Here is an 18,719-nt window from a genome sequence, read left to right as displayed (position 1 = left end):
AGATGGTGGCTCCAACCGAGTGACACAGCAACAGGCTTCAATTGTGATATTAGGGCCAGTATAAATCTCGGGTATAGAAATGTATGTATGATATAATCCGCAAGTACAGAGGAATCAACAAGTCCGCCCGCAGAGAGAGAGCGAGAAAATGGCGTCACATATGAATGTCTTATGTGGGTATCAACGTTCTAGTCTCACAGGCGGCGGATATATAATACATTTACTTTATGTATTAGAATGATTACTATATATCCAGCCAGTATATAGTATACGTATATATGTACTTTATGTATTTATATATATATATACAGTATATATTAGATGGTGAGAAGAAGAGAACAAAACAAAAATAGGAGGGGGAGGAGGAAGAATAAGAGCGAGAGCCTATTTGGACGACGAGTTACGAGATCTCGAGTGGGAGCCGTGTCCAATCTTGCGAGCTTGTCGCCGTCCGAAATGCTGCAGCGGAATAAAGGCTTCGCTGCAGCTCTCTGTTGATGCACCACTGAGGGCAGGATACTATATAGCCTATACATATATAAAACTCGGTCGAGACGCCCAACTTTTCTTTTTATGTCCTGTCATTTATTGCCTTTTTTTTGTTGTTGTTGTTGTTGTTTCCTCCTCTTTATTTTATTTTTGTGTTTTGTTTGTTTTTTTCTTGGGCAACAGCTCTCTTTATTCTCTGCAATGGCGATGGCTTGGTGTGTATATATATTCTTCTTTCGTCTAGTTTCTATTCCCTTTTTTTTTTTGTTTTGTTTTGTTTTTTTCATCAGATATTGATAGAAAATTCCCAAACACATCGGCCCCCGCAGCACAGTACGCGCTTATTTCTTTCTCTGGGTCTAAATCCCTTTGGCGATTGGGTGCGCATCATCGGCCATCTAATCACGCTCAACACTCCGCAAACAAAGTTGTTTGGGTCGTCTCTTCTTGTAACAGATACGCACATCTCCTTTATGTCTTTGCTTTTGTTTGCGTGTTTTGTGTTTTAGCTGCTTTGGTTTTCTCCACGTTATACGCATCGAAATGAGTTTTCCAGATGATTGCAACGATATATCCGACCGCAGCATCGCTGCGTATATTCAGGGGTCATCGTGAAATTTCATTTGTCTCTTATTGTTGGGCTTTATTTAACCCCGATGAGTTCTGACGGTCGTTCAAGTCGATAAGTATTAGATTTGAACGAAAAAAGCTTGAAATGATTTGTGAGACGGTAAAACCCCATCGCCAATATCGGCCTGTGCATTTCGAAGGGTATAATAACCCTAAACATGGACGCTCTGAACTTGGGCACGAAACGCGCAAAAAGGGCGTTTTTGTTTGATGTGGAACACATATAGTTGAGTGCATCAGGTTCCAGCAAAGCTGTTGCTGCAACCCCTTTGCGTGATCAAGTAGAATTGAACGAACCGAAATTTTCAAACCCTACAGGCGCTATATATACCGACATTTCGGCTGCAGAGTCCGTACGAGAGACCTGCCACATTTGGCAGCACCTAAGGGAAATAAAATAACAAATTGATGTCCGCTCTTAAAATAATTCCCCCTTCGTTTATTTATTTTTTGTTCACATACCCGAAAGGAGAGAAAAGAAAAAAAAAGAGTTGGTGGAAAGCGCGTGGCAAGACTCTGTAACTACTGGGTTTCCTTCGCTTTAAACAGAAAAGGGAGGTGACGATGGATTCCGATCACGACATGCAAGAATGGCCGCATCATTTCAATTTGCGGTTCGATCGTAAAAACTGTCTTTTTTGCCCCGTCGATTACTTACAAGCCTTTCGATGTGCGGCTTCTATATACCAACGTCTATGGCCAAGATATTCGCCTGTAGGGCGAAGAAACATTATGAGATGATGATTATAGATGTTACATCTCTATTTGATAATAGAACACGTACGAATAGAATCGCGTGTCCCTCGATCGCAGTTTACGTCCAATTCCCAATCCATTAGTCAGATGACGGGGAATTCAATTTGATTTGAGGCTGTTTATTTTTGTTTTTTAAATGTACATTTAGGCTCTTTTCCCCGTATAAGACGTCGTAAAATAAGAAGCGGTTGCCTTCAAGACCTGTCGCCACACTTTCATTTTTATTTGAAACCTTCACAAGGAGTGAATAAACTAGTAAGAGCATTACGTAATAATAATACCCTTGCAGGCTTAATGCGCAGCCCATTCTACTTTCATTTCCCCTGGTTTTTACGAACAGCTATTTATTTCGTGATTGAAACAAATGCTAACAAAACCCGCTGGAGCGGATCCCTCTTTTTTTTTATTATTTAAGGAAATTAAGTAGGGATGATGAAGGAAACATCCGTTCACTGTGAATTAGCATTAGTCTATGGATCTTATCACACGATGAAGGCAAAAGTCTTTGGGAAACGTCAAGAGCGTTATTTGGTTAAGTCGATGGGATATAGAATCAGGACCATCTCGTACTGATTACTTGGAATTCGGCTCTGGAAAAAGCAAAAATGAAAAAGACTAGAAATACGAAACTATACACAACCAGCCAGTGTAATTTCAAAAAAATTGAATTTCAAAAACCATGCCAAGCTCTCCTTTATTTTGCACTTTTTTTTCTTTTGATTCATGTAACATAGCTAACGATAAAGTTCCATTGTTGTACAAAGCCATCAGGTAAAAGAGCATAAAATCTAATCCCATTGACTTAAAAAATAAATAAATAAATAAATAGGATTTTGATGTGGGGATGGAGTTGAACACATGTCCAACTAGACAGGGGAAATTCTACAGACGTTGAAGGCATCATAGAAGATGGATGAAATAGATTTTAAATGTGCTGTATACAGGACAGCGTATCGTGATCCAATTTGAAGACGCTTCAACAGGTGACAAGGGATAAGAGATCAAGATTCTTGTAAACTTTCTCTCTTCTTTTTCCCTCACACCCCCCCAAGAGGATACACACTCTCTTTCTCGGCACTCGACCAACAGAAAGAGACCCAGTCTTTTCTCTCACTCACACATCCTTTGCTGCTGCTGCCGTCAAAGAGCAACAAAGAGAGATGGCAATCAATAAACAACATCACTCTGTTTTCTCCTTTTTTTTCTACCCTCTTGTTTCCCTCGCTGCTATATATCGGCCATGTTCGGTCCAGCGTATAGACCAACCGATCATTTTTTCATATCACCTACTTCCAGTAGGCAACTCCGTGTCACGTTGCATCAATGATTAACGCTTGCAACCTTGGACTAGACTTTATTTCTCAATGTCGTATATCAGAATTCTACGCAGACGTTCTTTATTCTACTATACCAATCGTCTTGGAGTTGTTAACGTATAAGACAGACTCCGTTTGCCCTTTAAACTTCAGTGACGTTCTCGTCTACGCGACGGACACGATCGATAATCTAGGCTCGCAGACTATAGTTGCTGTCCACGAAAGGAAATTCAGATTTATTTGTATACATTTTCCTTCTTCTTCTTCTTCTTGTGTCTGCGCTAGAGTAACGGCCGCTGTTCTCCCTCGCCTCTTCAGTGTCAATAGCGTCGCGGGGGGAGGAAATAAAAAGCTGTGCTGCTTTTCCCTTTTTGTGTGTGTGTGTGTTCGTTCTCTCCCCCTCTGTTGTCGGTGTAGGGTATATTAAAAAAAAGTAGAGGGGGAGGGGGGGACTGGGTGGGGTTAAACGCAACATCAACTGAGAAGGGGCGAAAGTGATGCGCATGTGCGAGCAACAGTCGATCGCTGCTGCGCCACAAGAGCCTCGACTAGTTGAGTGCCGCTCCCGAATCCCGTTGCGCCGTTAGTTGGCCGCTTCTAGGTGGGGCTGCACGGCACACAAACACACACAACAGGTCGTCGTTTATTTCGCATCATTGTGCACACAAAAGTCGTACGTTCATCCCAACTGAGCAGTGACAACAACGTCTCCATCCACGTCTGCAATCTTCCAATTTTCCGGTTTCTTTTTTACTCGTGTCGACTGAACTCGCCTTGTCCGCCAGTGACCAACGATCCAACTGTTAGGGTGTGTGTGTGTGTGTGCGTGTGCCGCTGCTCTGTACATCTGCTGTGTGTATAGTCAGCTCGCTTGGTAACAAGAACCCACCCCATTCAATCCGTGGCACGCTCCTCTTCTTCTCGTTGGATCGATCAAAGACTGTTGTCCAGTAAAATTCAGAAGAAGCTCAAGGGTTCAGTCTCTGGTTTCCTCTTCTTCTGGACAACCGCACACACCTTCACCGCTAGCCTCTTGTTAACAGGTGGGTGTTCCTGCAAAGCGATACTCTTTTTATCCGTGCGACAACACGGCATTCACGACTATATACTGGGGGGGTCGATACGTGAAACAGATCAAATTGCAAGAGAGATAGGACAGTGCATTTGATACGATGCATCGTTGAATTCAGATAGAGAGTTCTTTGGTAGAGAGAAATAAAAGAGGAGTTTGTTTCGTCTATACCGACTGTCAGATTCCCCTCTGTTAGACGACCAGGAGGGGCTCGTGTCTGCTTGAACAACGAATAGTAGAAAGAGAAGAAGAGTGCAAAGGGGGGAGGTGAAGTGTGTGCCAGACCAGTTCTGTATACCAGCGGGTAAAAACGGGGTGAGGAACTGAAGAAAAGAAATCGACCGAGTTTTCCAGCAGGGAGGGGCACAGCACAAAAAGTTGTAAGCCCTTTAGGGGGGAGAATGAACTGACTGGGCACGTATACAAAAACTTGAACTAGGAACGGCCGTAGTGTAGTGAAAAAAAAAAAAAGTGCCATCCACATGAGTCATGTGCACCAGTGGTCGAAAAACGAAGGAGCAGCAGCAGGAGCAACAACAACAGAGCGTTAGTACGGAGCAAAAAGAGGAATCAGGATAAGAGCAGTCCATCACCTCCAGATGACGACACCATCACTTAACTCTTCTCCTCCCCGCACTCTTGTTGTTGATGGTCACCAGCAGCACGACCGCTATCAGACGCGTGAGTATCATATTTCACAGCCAACCCACACATCACGACTTTCGTTATTACGTCGCCCTCCTCCTTACCCCCCTCCCCCCACAAAAAAACAAACAAATAAATTGAATATTATTTTCTTTCATGCTATAAAAACCCTCGTTTTATTCGGGGGGGATCTCGTCGCAATCTGCTAGCAGCAGTTTAATTGTTCGTCATGTTCGAACTGATTCATCAAAAGCGACAGCGGTCTGAAGAGATTGCTGTGGCGCACATAGAATATAACGAAGAAAAATAAGAAGGGCAAAAACAAATAGATCTAATAAAGAGACGCACTGACGCACAGAGAATAGCAAAGTGTGGGTGATGCACACACATCTGCCGCCTGTTGCTGATTACGTTCAGCATCTTGTTCTTCTATTCGCTATCTAGACGCGACACGAAAACAACTGCAATCAGAGATTAAGTTGATTCCCCAACGGCATTACGACACACACAGGGAGAACACCGACAGACGCACACGTCGGCTTTCTCAAAACGATGATGTGCATCAATTAGATGGGACGCTATTCAATTAGAATGTTGTCACAACTCGCAGTTTACACAGCGACGATAAACACACGCGTTCAGTTTTTGTTGTGTGTAGCCAATCCCCACTTCGACAGAGAGCCCAACGGCTTCCTCTTACAAGTAGCTCCAACATTTGATTAGAAAAAAAAAAATGAAAAAAATGGAGATGATAAAAGATGAACAACACCCGTCAGAAGCAGCAACAAGTATCCAATCATTCTTCGGCTTCTACTTTTATTTTTTTTCCTCTCAGATTTTTCACTCAAGTTCAAAATGTAAGCCGGTGCTCTGTCTCTGGGTGTGTCTGCGTGTGTGGGTTGTGTGTGTTACTATGGCTGCTCTCGGTCGTCATGGTAACCACTACACAATACCGCAATAATCGTTCGCTGAACCTTCAAAAGTTATATATGCCTATCGTGTCTACTTGTCCCTATCCTTATTGATTCTTAATGGCGAATGCCGGTCCTTAAAGCATCGCATATCGCATAAACAGAACCATAGTGTATCACAACAAACATGACGGGCTTAATGTGATTTACCGACCTCGTGAATATTACGCTGACGTCACACACGTCACAAAAGCTCCTTTTTGTTTCGGCTTTCATATTGATCAATGAGCGAGTTTTCTTTTTTTTTTTAGTGGGGGGTTTTACATAGTGTCTCTATGATGCCCTATGCATAATACCTTGATAACGCGATCATTCGTGATAATTCTTCTTCATTAAAAAATAAAATGGGAGTATGAGGATAGGGTAGGAGGCGAAATTGGTTGGCTGTTCCTCATCATCCAGCTGTAGCACATTACCTTCTTTATAGAGTATATATATATATATATTTTTTTTTAAGGGGGGGGGGGAGGGCTGCAAAAACCGTTGCGACTCGATTTCAATTATGAGAGAGCTAGACTCTCTCATTCTCTCTCCAGGGGGAGGATGTGGGTGTAGGGAAAAGTCGTTCGTTTTCGAGAAAAGATTAGAACCAAACGAGATGCATCGTATCGTGCCCAGCCATGTTGAACGCAGACATGGAGAAGGGGGAGGAAATTATACGAGTTTTATATACCATTATTATTATTATTATTATTATTATATTTCTTTTCTTTTTAAACGTTATTAGAAATTAAAAGTTTTCTTTTGGCTGCTTTTATTCTTCTTTCCTTTCATTGGGCCTCTCACCTCGATTTTTCTTCCCCTTTTCATGTCTTTGACAAAGAAGATTTTGAGTTAGCATCGGGCCGTGTAATAGGCTCATAACCTAATCGGATAGCTTATAGCTTTCTATATTGCTCTCTTTTCTTGATCTATTTTCCGATTCCCTTTTTTTTTCAAATAGACGTTGACGTGATGGCCAACGGCAGCGGTTGGTTATCGGCCGGAAGGACAGCCGAAGAAACAGAAGCGGCTCATGATCTCCTTCAGTTGGCTTATTCCCTTCCGCCGCTGAGTGGCGCCGATGGCTTTACTAGTCATAACGATCTCATCATTAGACCGACAAGACACACTCAAAGAGCCACTGTCTTGATGGTGGCAGAGGCGGCCGCCTTCGCCTCCAGACACCAAGACGATCCACTTCTAACTCCGCCCGTGTCAGAATCCTATTGCAGTAATTCATCTTCTTCCTCTTCATCCGATTCGGTGGATTCCGGTCGCAGTTCGCCGCAAACGCCGCTAGGTGAGCGGCCATCTCGTCGCAACAGCATCGATAACGACGGACGTCACCGACGCTACGTGTGCAACGAATGCGGCAAGGCGTACGCGACGTCTTCCAACTTGTCGCGTCACAAACAAACGCATCGCAATTTGGAATCGGGCGGAAGCAAACCGTGCCCCACTTGCGGCAAGACTTATGTCTCCATGCCGGCCCTGTCGATGCACCTGCTGACGCATGCCCTGACCCACGTCTGTCCAGTTTGCTCCAAGGCGTTCTCCCGGCCGTGGCTCCTGCAGGGTCACATGCGCTCACACACGGGAGAGAAGCCTTACGAATGCCACCTGTGCTACAAGGCATTCGCCGACCGCTCCAATCTGCGCGCTCACATGCAAACACATTCGTCTGTCAAGAGTTTCCGCTGCGCTCAGTGCCACAAGACTTTTGCTCTCAAATCTTATCTTCACAAGCATCAAGAGACTTCAGCCAATTGCTGCGTCAAGACTTGACTGTTTACTTGATGTGTGTGTGACTGTGTTGTGTGTGTGTGTGTGCGTTTGCGTGTGTGATATGATCTCATTATTCCAGTCACTACAAACAGCTGCAGTCATTCCAAATCGAGCGTGATTTTATTGTACTATGTATAATATGAAGATTACGTGTAACAGATTTCCAACCTGCGATAATCTACTTAATGGAAGCACTGGCCGAGTCGAAACAAAGGTGAAATACTCGTATATATTTTTTCAAGTCAATAGCCTCTGCAGCCTCTACCCTGATGTTGAAACATTGTCGTGTCGATCTATTCTCCAATTCTAGTCCTCGTTTTATTTTTGATCGTGATCAGCTTGTTGTCGTCAAGACAAACAATTTCCTCTCCAGCAATATACGTATATAGCAATCCATGATGTATGTACTTCTAGTCATTTCTATTGATACTGTACTACTATTGCTATATAACGTTGTGTGTGTGTGTGTGTAATTGGGATGCAGTGGCATACTGCAAGGTGTTTGTCGGCACAACGAAATAATATTTCAGATCATAATAAAACAAAATGAAAGAAGGTGAGGAAGTTTTGCAGTAATAACACGGAAAAAAACAAACAAAGAAGAAGAACCGAGTCGCAATAAATCGTGTCAATTGCGCGGCGATTGGGCCTCTATTACATATACGTTCCCCTCCAAATATTATTGGTATTTCCTGTCAGCTTCTTTTCCTTATTTATTCCCTTCCTATTGAACATTTGTCAGCAATATGACCCCAGTCAACTATACCTGTCGTCCAACTTTAATTGCCCTCCGTTAATCTCCCACCTTAACCAAGACAAAACAAGACACACACACGAAATAAAAAATTAACGAACTTTTGACGGCGAAAATATTGATTCAAGTGTTTTTATTATGACTTGTGTTGAAAATGTAAGGATGATCACAAGCATAATGTGCGCAGTTGTGTTTCTTTTCATTTCTAAATGTGGTTTGTTTCATTCCATTAAAAAAAAATTAATAAAATAAATAAAAACCTACATCTGCCTGATGATCTCGTGACGACGGGGGGATAAATCAACGTCCAAAATTTATTGATGTCAGTTATTTACCACCACGTGAAATCCGATATTCTCTTCTAAATATAATTGCTATATATAATGACACTTTTTTTTTCTTCTTCGATCTGTGTGAATTCCCTTTCCATTTGTCTATAATTCTTATGTGTCTTATCCCAATTCATTTCGTATACACTTCTCCTGACTCGAACAGTTTTCTTATCAATTCCAGTAGATTATCTTGCGCGTTGATTTGAACGCTACAACTGACTTGTTACAAAAAAATCAGCAGCTCCGCGCTTCTTGTGATCATATTAAAAGAATCCGCCCTGAATCGATTACACAGCTCAGAGAATAAGCACAACACACACACACACACAAAAAAAAGGAAAATATTTATGGAGAGATGGATGTGCTGGATAGAGAGAAAAGTGGGAAAAGACAAAGGCTTTATGCTGTAGTGGTGTTGGTGGCTTCCGGACGTGTTAACGAAAAACCTATTCGTCATACACGTGTGTGTGTGTTGAGCGTTATTAACAAAAATGGTTGACGGCCTTAATTGGACCGGAATGAGAGGAGTCGGCCCACCGATTCCTTTTTTTTCGCTTCTTCAAAAACGCTGAAGTAGAACAAAAGCGATGCAGAAAAGAAATTTGAAAGAAAAATGCGGAAATATAACAATCATTTTCTAGAGTGGTGTTCATCCGACAGCGGCTTCCCCTCTTCATCAAAGTTGTTTCGCGTTATTAGACTAAACTGTTCCATATAGAAAAACAGCGGGAAGGAAACGTTAGAGGCAAAAAAAAAAAAAGAGTTCAAAATGGATTTCTAATGAACGCTTTTTTTTTAATCACCAGGAAACAACGGTCGTCATCATCGTCTGACATCATTTTTTCCCGCAGGAAATTTCCCTTTCCCTTTTTTAAGGGAGCAAAACGTTTATTTTCGCTATTCTTTTTTAACGAATCAGTTTACCACTCATTCAAATAAATGAGGAGATACAGGTCACCTGCTGAAACCCGTCCCATTATACGGCAACTAAATGTCGATATCGTTTCCAAATATTTGTTATGTAACTATACCGCATCAGTTGGAAGCTCACACATCAAGAATTTCAACAATTGAGTAGAGTCAACTCAGCTATGTATATATACTCGGGGTCATCGTGAAAATGAGTTCGTGTGGGAGTGAATTGCTGATCCTGTCCTTTTATTTGTGCTGCTGCCTATACATCGGAGTGAATTCGCCGAAATAATGTCGACGGCATTACAATGCCGGCAAGTCTCAGAGTCCGATGAGCTATCGCCAGATTCTGTGAGCCAGCACCTTTGTTCGTGTATGTTTAATTGCCATTCGCAGCGTAGCTCTTTTCATGTGCGAGTCTGTACAAAGAAGAGAATCGGGCACGAGCTGGTAGATGTGCGTATAAATAAGGCAACTGAATACGGTAGCAGATGGGTGTGTCTCTCTACATGTAACAAGGAGGAAACGAGATCAGTCGCTCTTTTATGGTTCGAGCTTATACATACGTAAATGTGAAAAGACTGTGCAGCGAAGGATAAACTATTACAACGTTCTATTCATCGCTGTCTTCCGACTTGTTAATAGTCACCTTCTGTCGCTTCTTTAACGTATTTTTTTTTTCAAATAAAAGAAACGATACGCTATTTAGAAAAACTGAACTATACTCAGTCCAATGTCACATCTGTATAACAAATATCATCGCTAGTTTCACTTGTAAAACGAAAGAATGGAATGTTTCGAAATAAATGGAAGGGCACAACTGCGGTAGTTGTACGGTCGGCCACAAAAATTCTCGAATTGAAATCTAATAGCAACGAGCTTCGATTGAATTGCGTTTTAGACGCAACCGAAAGTAAAGCGTCGTCCGCATCTGACTGCCCGTTGTAGGAGAGGCGGAAAGGCCAATACTGGTGGCAAACAAAGAGGAAAACGATGTGGAAAGTGCTGAACTGTCATGGCAAAATGCGACCACTTGACACGGGAGAAGGGAAGAGGCTGTGCAAACAAAAGGCCTCAACCTCCGTCTCTCTTATAGTCCTAGCAATGTATACACTATACATGCCCGGGATATATAGACTGTGTACATGTATTTATTGAGATCGGGCGGAAGGAGGGAAAAGTGCAGCGTCGCAGTACAAGTGTTGTCCCAATAATAGCGGGGAATAACGCCAAGTGCACGTGTTTCACAGCTTTTTTTTTTGTTGACTTGGGCTCAAACGCAATCTGCCGACTGCAAAAAGAACATTGACAACTAATAATCGACGTATTGCGATACGTGTAAGAACAGTATAATAATACCGACAGAAAGAAAAGTGCTTTCTATATTCGGATGTGTGCGTATGTATATGAAGGCTACAGCTTGCCTATTATGCGGCAACCAATAGGGATGAAGACTGTGGCGGCCAATTTGAATTCTGTTTTATTCATAAGAGGTTGTCTATACGATGCGGGGCAGTTTGCCATCAACATACACACACACACACAGGGAAAAATAAAGAGTGGCTCTGATAACGTCCCAACAAGCAAGAAAAAGAAAACCCTGAAAGGGCGGGCAAGTCAAAAACTTTTTGTTAGGACGAAAGATCATTCAAATTGGATTGGGTATGTATGCACTAGAGGTTGCATCGGCGTCTAGTTTCAGCCGATATGTATCGGGTTAGTATATTGTATTATAATGCACATGTACGACCCGAGTCTTCCAATAGGATAAAAAGAAGGGCAATTCGATTTCGAGGGCGGGCGAATCGTCAGTTGGAATCAACTTAAAACAGGAGATCCGGGGCTCGACCTAGAAAAACGTAACTCTCTTAAAGCAGATGTATCATGGCATTTGGGATTCTGCCGTTTCACATGACAAGAGTCTCAATCTGTCTTTTACAGTCTATATGTGCCTTTCATCCCACAAAGCATTTGGCCTTAAAGGGGGACTCCCAACTTAGCCCTTTCGTATTTTTTTTTTTTTTTTTTGCTCTCGACATATTATCACGAATGAATGATGACGACACAGTGAGAAATCCACGATATAGGATTCAAAATGGATTTTTTTCTCCATCTATATTTCTTGTGTGTCCCGTGTTGCGCAGGCTGAGCACACTGTACTGCATAACTATTTCAACAGCAAAAAAAAGAGGGAGCAAAGAAAAATGATAGAGAAAGATCTGCATGTTCGTTGAATCGTTAAGAAACTCCCAAAAACCACTCCCAGGGTTTTCAGACGATCTAAAGCTGATCATGAAAAATGGCTCCTAACCTCTTCCTAACCAGATTTTTATGGGAGAATGCGGAGAAACTTGTCTGATCTCTTTCCGGGATATGCCCAAAGTTGACGACATTTGGAAAAGAAAAAGAAAAAAAAAAAAAAAAAGAGGGGGGAGGGATGAGGAACTTATACGTTTCCTACAAGTATCTCGCAGAAGCGAATTACTTTGGAGTAGTAACAGCTGTATTTGAAACATAGACGATCCATATATCAAACGACATCCATCATTTCAAGGCACTAGGGATCGATCACAACCAATCGAGGACGCACGCAATGTCGTCGGCAGTGTGTATGTGTGTGTGTAGACGGTGTAGGTGGATGCAGTAAAAATGAAGGACACGACGAGGAAGGAGCTGCCAACCCAACATCAAAAGGCAAAGCAATTAACACACGAAGGCCGGCGTAATTGGTTACTTGGCTTTGACCAGAGTTTGATACGACATAGACCACGGGTGGAGGCGGACCATTAAAGCAGTTTGACTCCACGAATAGCTCGGAAATCCTTTCTACAATTGCAAAGCCAAATAAACGACAAGATTCAAAGCGATTCTTCCGTTTTCTCGTTGAATACATTGTATATCCCAAAAGTACTTGACGCATTTGAATGTCGTGCGTTTGTGGCTGTGTTAAATCTTGTTTGCGCTGGACGCGACGCCCAGTCGTAATCTGTCCCTAGCAGAAAGAAGCCACTGCATCATTCGAAAGCGCAATAGCCGCAAAACTGCCAAGAGAGAGAGAGAGAAAAAGAGCCAGAAATTCAAAAGTTAACTGCATCTAAAAGTGGTCGCATGGTGCTTTAGTCGTGGTGACCGTATCTCATCGCCAGGCGCTTTATGCACGCGTGTCGCCTTAAAAAAAACTTGTTCCAGCTCTCGTCGCCTCTCCCTATAACATTATACGTAAAAAAAAACTCAAAGTTGCTGCGGATCTCTTAGCTTTTTGCCGTTGTGTCACACGCACTAAGCGGACGAGCCCCGGCAACAGCCCGGCTCGTAATTGATGTGTCTACGCTATATAGAAACCCACGACTATAGATGCAAAATCGACCCTCCTTCAACGATGCGTATCCATGATGCAAATATTGCAATCTACACATTGAATGAGTACTTTTTGATCTGTCCTCCCCCATATTTTTTGCCCCCTAATAGATTTGAAGTTGGGCACACGCTCAGCTCCGGATGAGTGTGACGACATCGACAATGCAAATGGGTTCGATAGCGTGTCCCTATAGGATGATTGGTTATTACCCGATGCCTTGTAGTTTTTGCGGGTTTCATTTAAGGTCAGATGGAGGGTCGAGGGGTTAGGAGCTTCCTCGTTCATCATCGTGTGTCCACGTTAATCTGAGATACCTCCGTCGTGGTACGTCTTCTTTCAGTTTTTATTTGTCTACATAGTTTCGGTTTATAGCCTGCAACGTCCAACAAAAACAACAACAAAATAAACAACCAAGCAAATACCCGACCAAGCGCATACCCCACTTTTTCTCTCTGCTGCCAGAAAAACAGCAACAAATTAAAAAAAAAAAAAAAAAGGGACTCGATGATTAATGAATTATTCATTGTCGAGAGATGCGTGGAATGCCAAAGTAAAAAAAAACTGTTCTCCCGTTCTCGCGTGATATAACGAAATATCGAACCAAGAGAAATATTTTGGTTCAACAACAAAAAGTAAAAAGTGCTGGAGGGAAGGCAACGTTCGATTGCGGAGCAATGGTGGAACCCCAAACTATTCGGATCGATATTTTATATAGCCCTCCAACGCTCCTCGCTCCTTCCGCTTTAAAGCACTCGTCCATTTGAAATCGATTTTATGTTGGCTACCCATCATCAAAATGTTTGGGAGATTTTCCGCGACTAGCCGACGGGAATTCGACGCCCACCTTTTCGATCGATCGACCCGTTCGAATCCAATTTTTCACCTTTGGTTTTCGATTTCCCTCCCCTTTCTCTCTGCCTTCCCCGGAATATTTTGCTGCACGCACGTTCAACATGTTGAGGCTTCAACCGGTGTGATTCATTGAGGTTGTACAATCACGGCGGTGGTGGTGCACACACGGCCAGAATGAGAAACATCAAACAAGTGAGACGAAAACACAAAATGAGCTAGTACCTACATCCACACGTACGTCATTCTCGTCGACGAGTTGGATGGGCGGGTAGGTGAGTCGAGGAGGGGTATTTTTAATGAGGTCGTCGCGAGCGTCGGATTCATTAAGCGCTAACTGAACAAGGTAGGGAAGTGAAGAAAAAACATGGACTCTGTTCTATACAGCTGATGCTGTTTGCACAACGATGGCGTACTTAACGGTTCAAACATATGCGCAATACTTGGAATACTATGGGAAAGACAACTGAGGGAAAAAGAAGAGTGAAAAAAAATGAACTAAATATGTAAGGGACATTCACGTCCCTTTTAATTAAATTGGAGGATGTACCGAGAGAAAGAGAGAGAGAGAGCAATAGCCAAGTGTTCCATACTTAACGTTATTACAACAACTCTTGTTTGTAGACTCCATTAAAAACAGTCGAACTCGACGACTCATCCAATATAAACTAACGAGCCATTTCATTTTTTGTTTTGTTACTTTCATTTTACTGCGTTTCAGTGAAGATTTACGTCGTCTAGGTTATTACATGTTCCAGTGTGCAAACTGTCAATCAGCACCATCAGGTCAGACATTTTAATCGGGGAAAACAGAATGTACTATCGTAACATTTCACTGCATCATTTAAAGAAATGAAAACTGTTGTCTACATGGCGGAAAGGAGACTGTCATGATCACTGATGAACTTGTCTTTCGAAAATCGTGTTTGGGAGACAACAAGTCTTTGTCGAAATCAGAGATCACACGGACATTTATAAATCCTACAACATGGTGAACTCGTTTGCCATCTCTATGGTACAGCACACGCGGATGAGTTTTCCTGGGAAGGGCATGCGATTCTCTGATATCAAATTTCACAACTTGTTTGATCTCGCAGGGAGAAACTGGAAAACACTTTCGTACAAGCAACGTCTCCGCGATTTTCGCCATTGATCTCCAAGCGTGGGATGCATTGGTTTACTCTTGAAAACTGTCTTTGTCTAGATTCCAATTGTTTCAGTTGCCAAAATTTGTACTCGTTTAATGAAACTTTGTTTTACGAAAAGCAAACAACCTACGCAGTTTCGAGAGCTCAGCAAAATTTGTAGACAGAAAGAGTTTTTGATTTTAAACCTAAGAGTATAATGAAAAATGAAAAGTTAATTTGCTTATTTCGAATGCGGCGGATTGTTATACAAAATAAGTCGAACTTGATGATGAACCGATAAAACTAGCAGTTATTTTCAACTCGGTATGGAGACAATTATTGACTTAGTAATTACAAAGATAGGCGCATTTTTTACTTAGTGTTTTATGTCACATCCTTAAAACTTGAGAAAAGGTAGAGATTTCTTTGCAGTGAGACGCGGAACGAAATTGTGGAATCGACAGAAAAAAAGGCATCCGAATTCAAATCGACGGTTCGCTTGAAAGACAATATTGCATGTGGTAACGGTTGAAGCAGGATGTGTTATTCCTTCATAGTATGGTATCGAGCAGTATCCGCTTCCGCCAGCTGGATGACTTCCTCTAAACTTGGCTGTGTAAGAAAGAAAATCGAATCAAATTTAGGAACAAGAAAGTCACACGCAATGAAAATTCGTTGATTACTTGATGCAAGCCACCGAGTCGTCGGATAAAATAGAGGCGCTCTTCGTTACAAAAGAGTGGATGGATGGGAGTTGTGGGGGTCACTGACAATTTGCACTCGGGATCCCATGGAAAGACTTCAATTTCAATTACATATAATGGAGCTATCATGCCCTACAAAGAAAAATCAATCATTGAACTGGTTGTAAAGCAGGCTTCAAGAAGAGGGGCTTTTTAATTACAAAGTCATGTTGTGCTGAAGCATCCCTGTCACACCTGTGTATATTTAATGCTTTATTTTGATAACTAATTGCTGTTGTAATTACGTGACTGTTACCAGCAATATTTGGAGGTTCTCAAAATATGAGGTGTGTTTTGCTGTTCAAGATCCATAGGATGAGTTTGGATTTCTGGAATATGCTTCACATCAGTAACCACAGGAACCAAATGGACAGTGTACATGCTGGAATCAACAGGAGGTTCAAATCTTGAAAAAAGGTCTTGAATTGAAAGCAAAACATGGTCTTTTTGATAGCTTGTGAGACGGATTCCTTGGACATCTCCATTATCTGTCACTCCACAGTAGACAACACCTCCAACTCCTGTGTTCAGGAACCCACACAGATTCCTAGAATAAGCAAACAGCAGTCATTATAAGGGATACTAATATAATAGGATTAGACCGCACACCTTGATATGGGCCTCTGTGTTCTATTGATGATGGCCACTTGTGGAATGTCGTCTTTAGAAAAATTACGGTGACCTTTAAACTCGTGCAACAGATCCTCCTCGACTTTGAGTCTTTCCCCCTTGACATACACTCTTCTCGCGTGAGCACTGCTGGAAACAAAGAATACCTTGAGCTGCATAATCAGAAAAATCTAAATGAAAACTTATACCTGAAGGCCATATTCCAAGGAGAGGAAGAGAAATCGTCCGACTTTCGGTAATAACTCCCTAATACTAGTCAATCAGGGAAGCTTGAAGGTGAAGGTTGTGATTTGTAAAATGTCAAAAACTGACGTTTCGAAAAATCACAACGAGATTATTTCTTGAAATGCCACATAAACGCCATCTAACAATAAAAGGTAGATTTAATCTTATTTTTTTTTGCTTTCCATAGATGACGCTCGTCTGCTGTTTGTGGAATTTATTTTATTCTTTTAAAGTTTTTAATCAGTCGAAATCAGGCGCTATATTCCCATTTAAGAGTTGACAACAAAAATCAATAGAAAACCCTCGAGCGATTTAAGCGAACTCAATTCAAGGGCAACCATCCACGAAGAAACTGAAACGATGCGTTTGTCAAATTTTTGAATTTAAGCAGGAAATGTGCTCTTTCCTTTCGCGTTCATCCTGACTACGAAGAAACGCAAAGGAAATATTTTGGCACGTATGAAATTGAAACAAGAGATTGTCATTGTCTATGAAAACAATTTCTTCCTGCATGGTGTACACAATGCCATGTTATTCAATGTGGGTTATTATCATTTGTGCGTTCGTGTTGTTGTCCCTAGCCCAGCTTCTCCCTCCCCCATTCTCTCCTCAACAACAATAGGAACCCGTTAGAGGGCAGAGATGGGCGGATGAGGGGACCCTTCGTCTTTTTCGTTTGGGTTGAGACGGAGTCAATAATCCCCCCGACGGTCTTCGTCAGCTGTCGGTGCCAGAGAAAGAGAGAATCTCCGGTCACGACTGCGCATGAGCGCACTGACGTCAATAAGGTCTTGCTCTTTCTTGAGCCAAAATGGGGAACCCACAAAACGCCGTGAATCAAGCGCACCACGAAGCATGATCGTTCGTGAAACAAGGCCTTCCCCTTTTTAAATCCCATATAATCGACAGCTCGAGAAGAAATCGATCCGCCCATGACATTACGGGAAAACCTTCGTGTGTACATACGGAGTAAACCACTTTCCATCTCATTGTGTTGGTCTTTCACTTTTCTTCGAATAAATTGATCCTTTTTTAAATCGCAATTATACATTGCGTGCGGAATCTTGGGCTATGGTAATGGTAAATGGTCACGCAACTGGCGATTAGAAGATCCTTTCCAGCGTCGTACTGCATCAGTGCATCCCTTCTTGCACAACAAGGACTAGTATACACTGTTGCAACACGAGGGTGTCCACGATATTGACTTGACGGAGAGTGTAGCTCCGTCGTCATCTCTCGTGAGAAGCCGAGACCTCGAACGCACACACGCCGACCGGCATTGGTCTGTGCAAAAGGTTCTCCTACACTCCTGTGCGTCTCTCCAGTACACCGCAGTGGGAAAAACAAAAATACAACATTACCATACGCAAAACAACAAACTCCAAAAGAAGAAAAAAAAGATAAGGTCTTTTTTTGTGTGTGTGTGTGTGAAGTCTACCAAATTCTAGTGGTTCGTGACTTGAAGGATTTCACGACAGCAACCCAATAGTTCAAAAGACGGTCGTAGTGGTTTTTGTCTTCTTCACCTCGACAGGTAAAAAAAAAAGTAAATAAATAAATAAAATTTAAAAAAAAGGCAAAACTATTTTGTGGTGTTGGTAATGATGGATCTCTTAGAAAACAAAAGACATTCCAGCAGCTTTTTAGGTATACAAATGTACACGTAGTCGTTGTGTGGTATTTGAGTAATTTGATATCGTCCTCAACAGAGACCACGTGAATCGCAGGTAAAAGGAAAATGCAAATTCTGTAGAAATTTATACTCTCACGATTGTCATTTGCGCAGCTGTACGCGCGTTTTGATGACACGCACATTCACGATAGAGCGCGTCTGTCTCTGTTGGAACAATATAAGCGTGCATATCCAGTTTCATCACTGGTGGCGTTCATACTTTTTAAATGGACATTTTTTGGTGACGACGACGAAAAAGACGCTCCTTTTTCATGTCTTTTTTCTTCTTTTTTTATGATTATTGACACAGCCGAGTGCAGCTGGAGTGTATTTTTTTAGGCGAAAGCAAAGGGCTGTGCACACATATTTTCTTAATGAATTAGGCTAGAAAAAAGATTTTTTTTTTACAGCACACAAGTTCCAAAAGCGCGGAATTGAAACCATCCGGCTTTTTAGCCTTTGACCGTCAAT

The 18,719-nt window shown here is 42.1% G+C and overlaps 2 protein-coding genes across 4 annotated transcripts; one reads left to right on the top strand and one right to left on the bottom strand.

The window, feature by feature from the left end:
- The first annotated feature begins 3,724 nt into the window (after positions 1–3,724).
- LOC116917205 (transcriptional repressor scratch 2) lies at positions 3,725–8,892 on the top strand. Of its 2 annotated transcripts, none has more exons than XM_045171862.1 (2): positions 3,725–4,234; positions 6,823–8,892. In XM_045171862.1, the coding sequence occupies exon 2, from the start codon at positions 6,834–6,836 to the stop codon at positions 7,644–7,646; it is 813 nt and encodes a 270-aa protein (XP_045027797.1). In that variant the 5' UTR covers positions 3,725–4,234; positions 6,823–6,833; the 3' UTR covers positions 7,647–8,892. The 2 variants fall into 2 exon arrangements, with proteins under 2 accessions (XP_045027797.1, XP_032778474.1); XM_032922583.2 differs by lacking the exon at positions 3,725–4,234 and adding an exon at positions 4,712–4,944.
- Positions 8,893–15,065: 6,173 nt separating this feature from the next.
- On the bottom strand, positions 15,066–16,700 carry LOC116915450. 2 transcript variants are annotated; one of them, XM_032920610.2, is made up of 6 exons: positions 16,540–16,700; positions 16,331–16,477; positions 15,978–16,268; positions 15,883–15,916; positions 15,662–15,814; positions 15,066–15,590 (listed from the first exon to the last, which is right to left on the bottom strand). In XM_032920610.2, the coding sequence occupies exons 1-6, from the start codon at positions 16,548–16,550 to the stop codon at positions 15,522–15,524; spliced, it is 705 nt and encodes a 234-aa protein (XP_032776501.1). In that variant the 5' UTR covers positions 16,551–16,700; the 3' UTR covers positions 15,066–15,521. The 2 variants fall into 2 exon arrangements, with proteins under 2 accessions (XP_032776501.1, XP_032776492.1); XM_032920601.2 differs by having other exon boundaries at positions 16,331–16,480; positions 16,540–16,699.
- Positions 16,701–18,719: the final 2,019 nt, after the last annotated feature.

This window comes from Daphnia magna, linkage group LG1 (genome assembly GCF_020631705.1).
Source record: "Daphnia magna isolate NIES linkage group LG1, ASM2063170v1.1, whole genome shotgun sequence".
NCBI classification, from domain to species: domain Eukaryota; kingdom Metazoa; phylum Arthropoda; class Branchiopoda; order Diplostraca; family Daphniidae; genus Daphnia; species Daphnia magna.
Note: the sequence above shows the minus strand (reverse complement) of the source record. Positions and strands in the feature narration are given on the sequence as shown.

Bases quoted from the DNA above. Each gene is read 5' to 3' on its own strand.
- LOC116917205 (XM_032922583.2), top strand. From the start codon at position 4,863: ATGACGACACCATCACTTAACTCTTCTCCTCCCCGCACTCTTGTTGTT. The intron at 4,945-6,822 runs GTGAGTATCATA...TTTTTCAAATAG, and splicing joins GCACGACCGCTATCAGACGC to ACGTTGACGTGATGGCCAAC.
- LOC116915450 (XM_032920601.2), bottom strand. The intron at 15,917-15,977 runs GTAACAGTCACG...AAATATACACAG, and splicing joins AGAACCTCCAAATATTGCTG to GTGTGACAGGGATGCTTCAG. The intron at 15,591-15,661 runs GTAATCAACGAA...TTTCTTACACAG, and splicing joins GACTCGGTGGCTTGCATCAA to CCAAGTTTAGAGGAAGTCAT.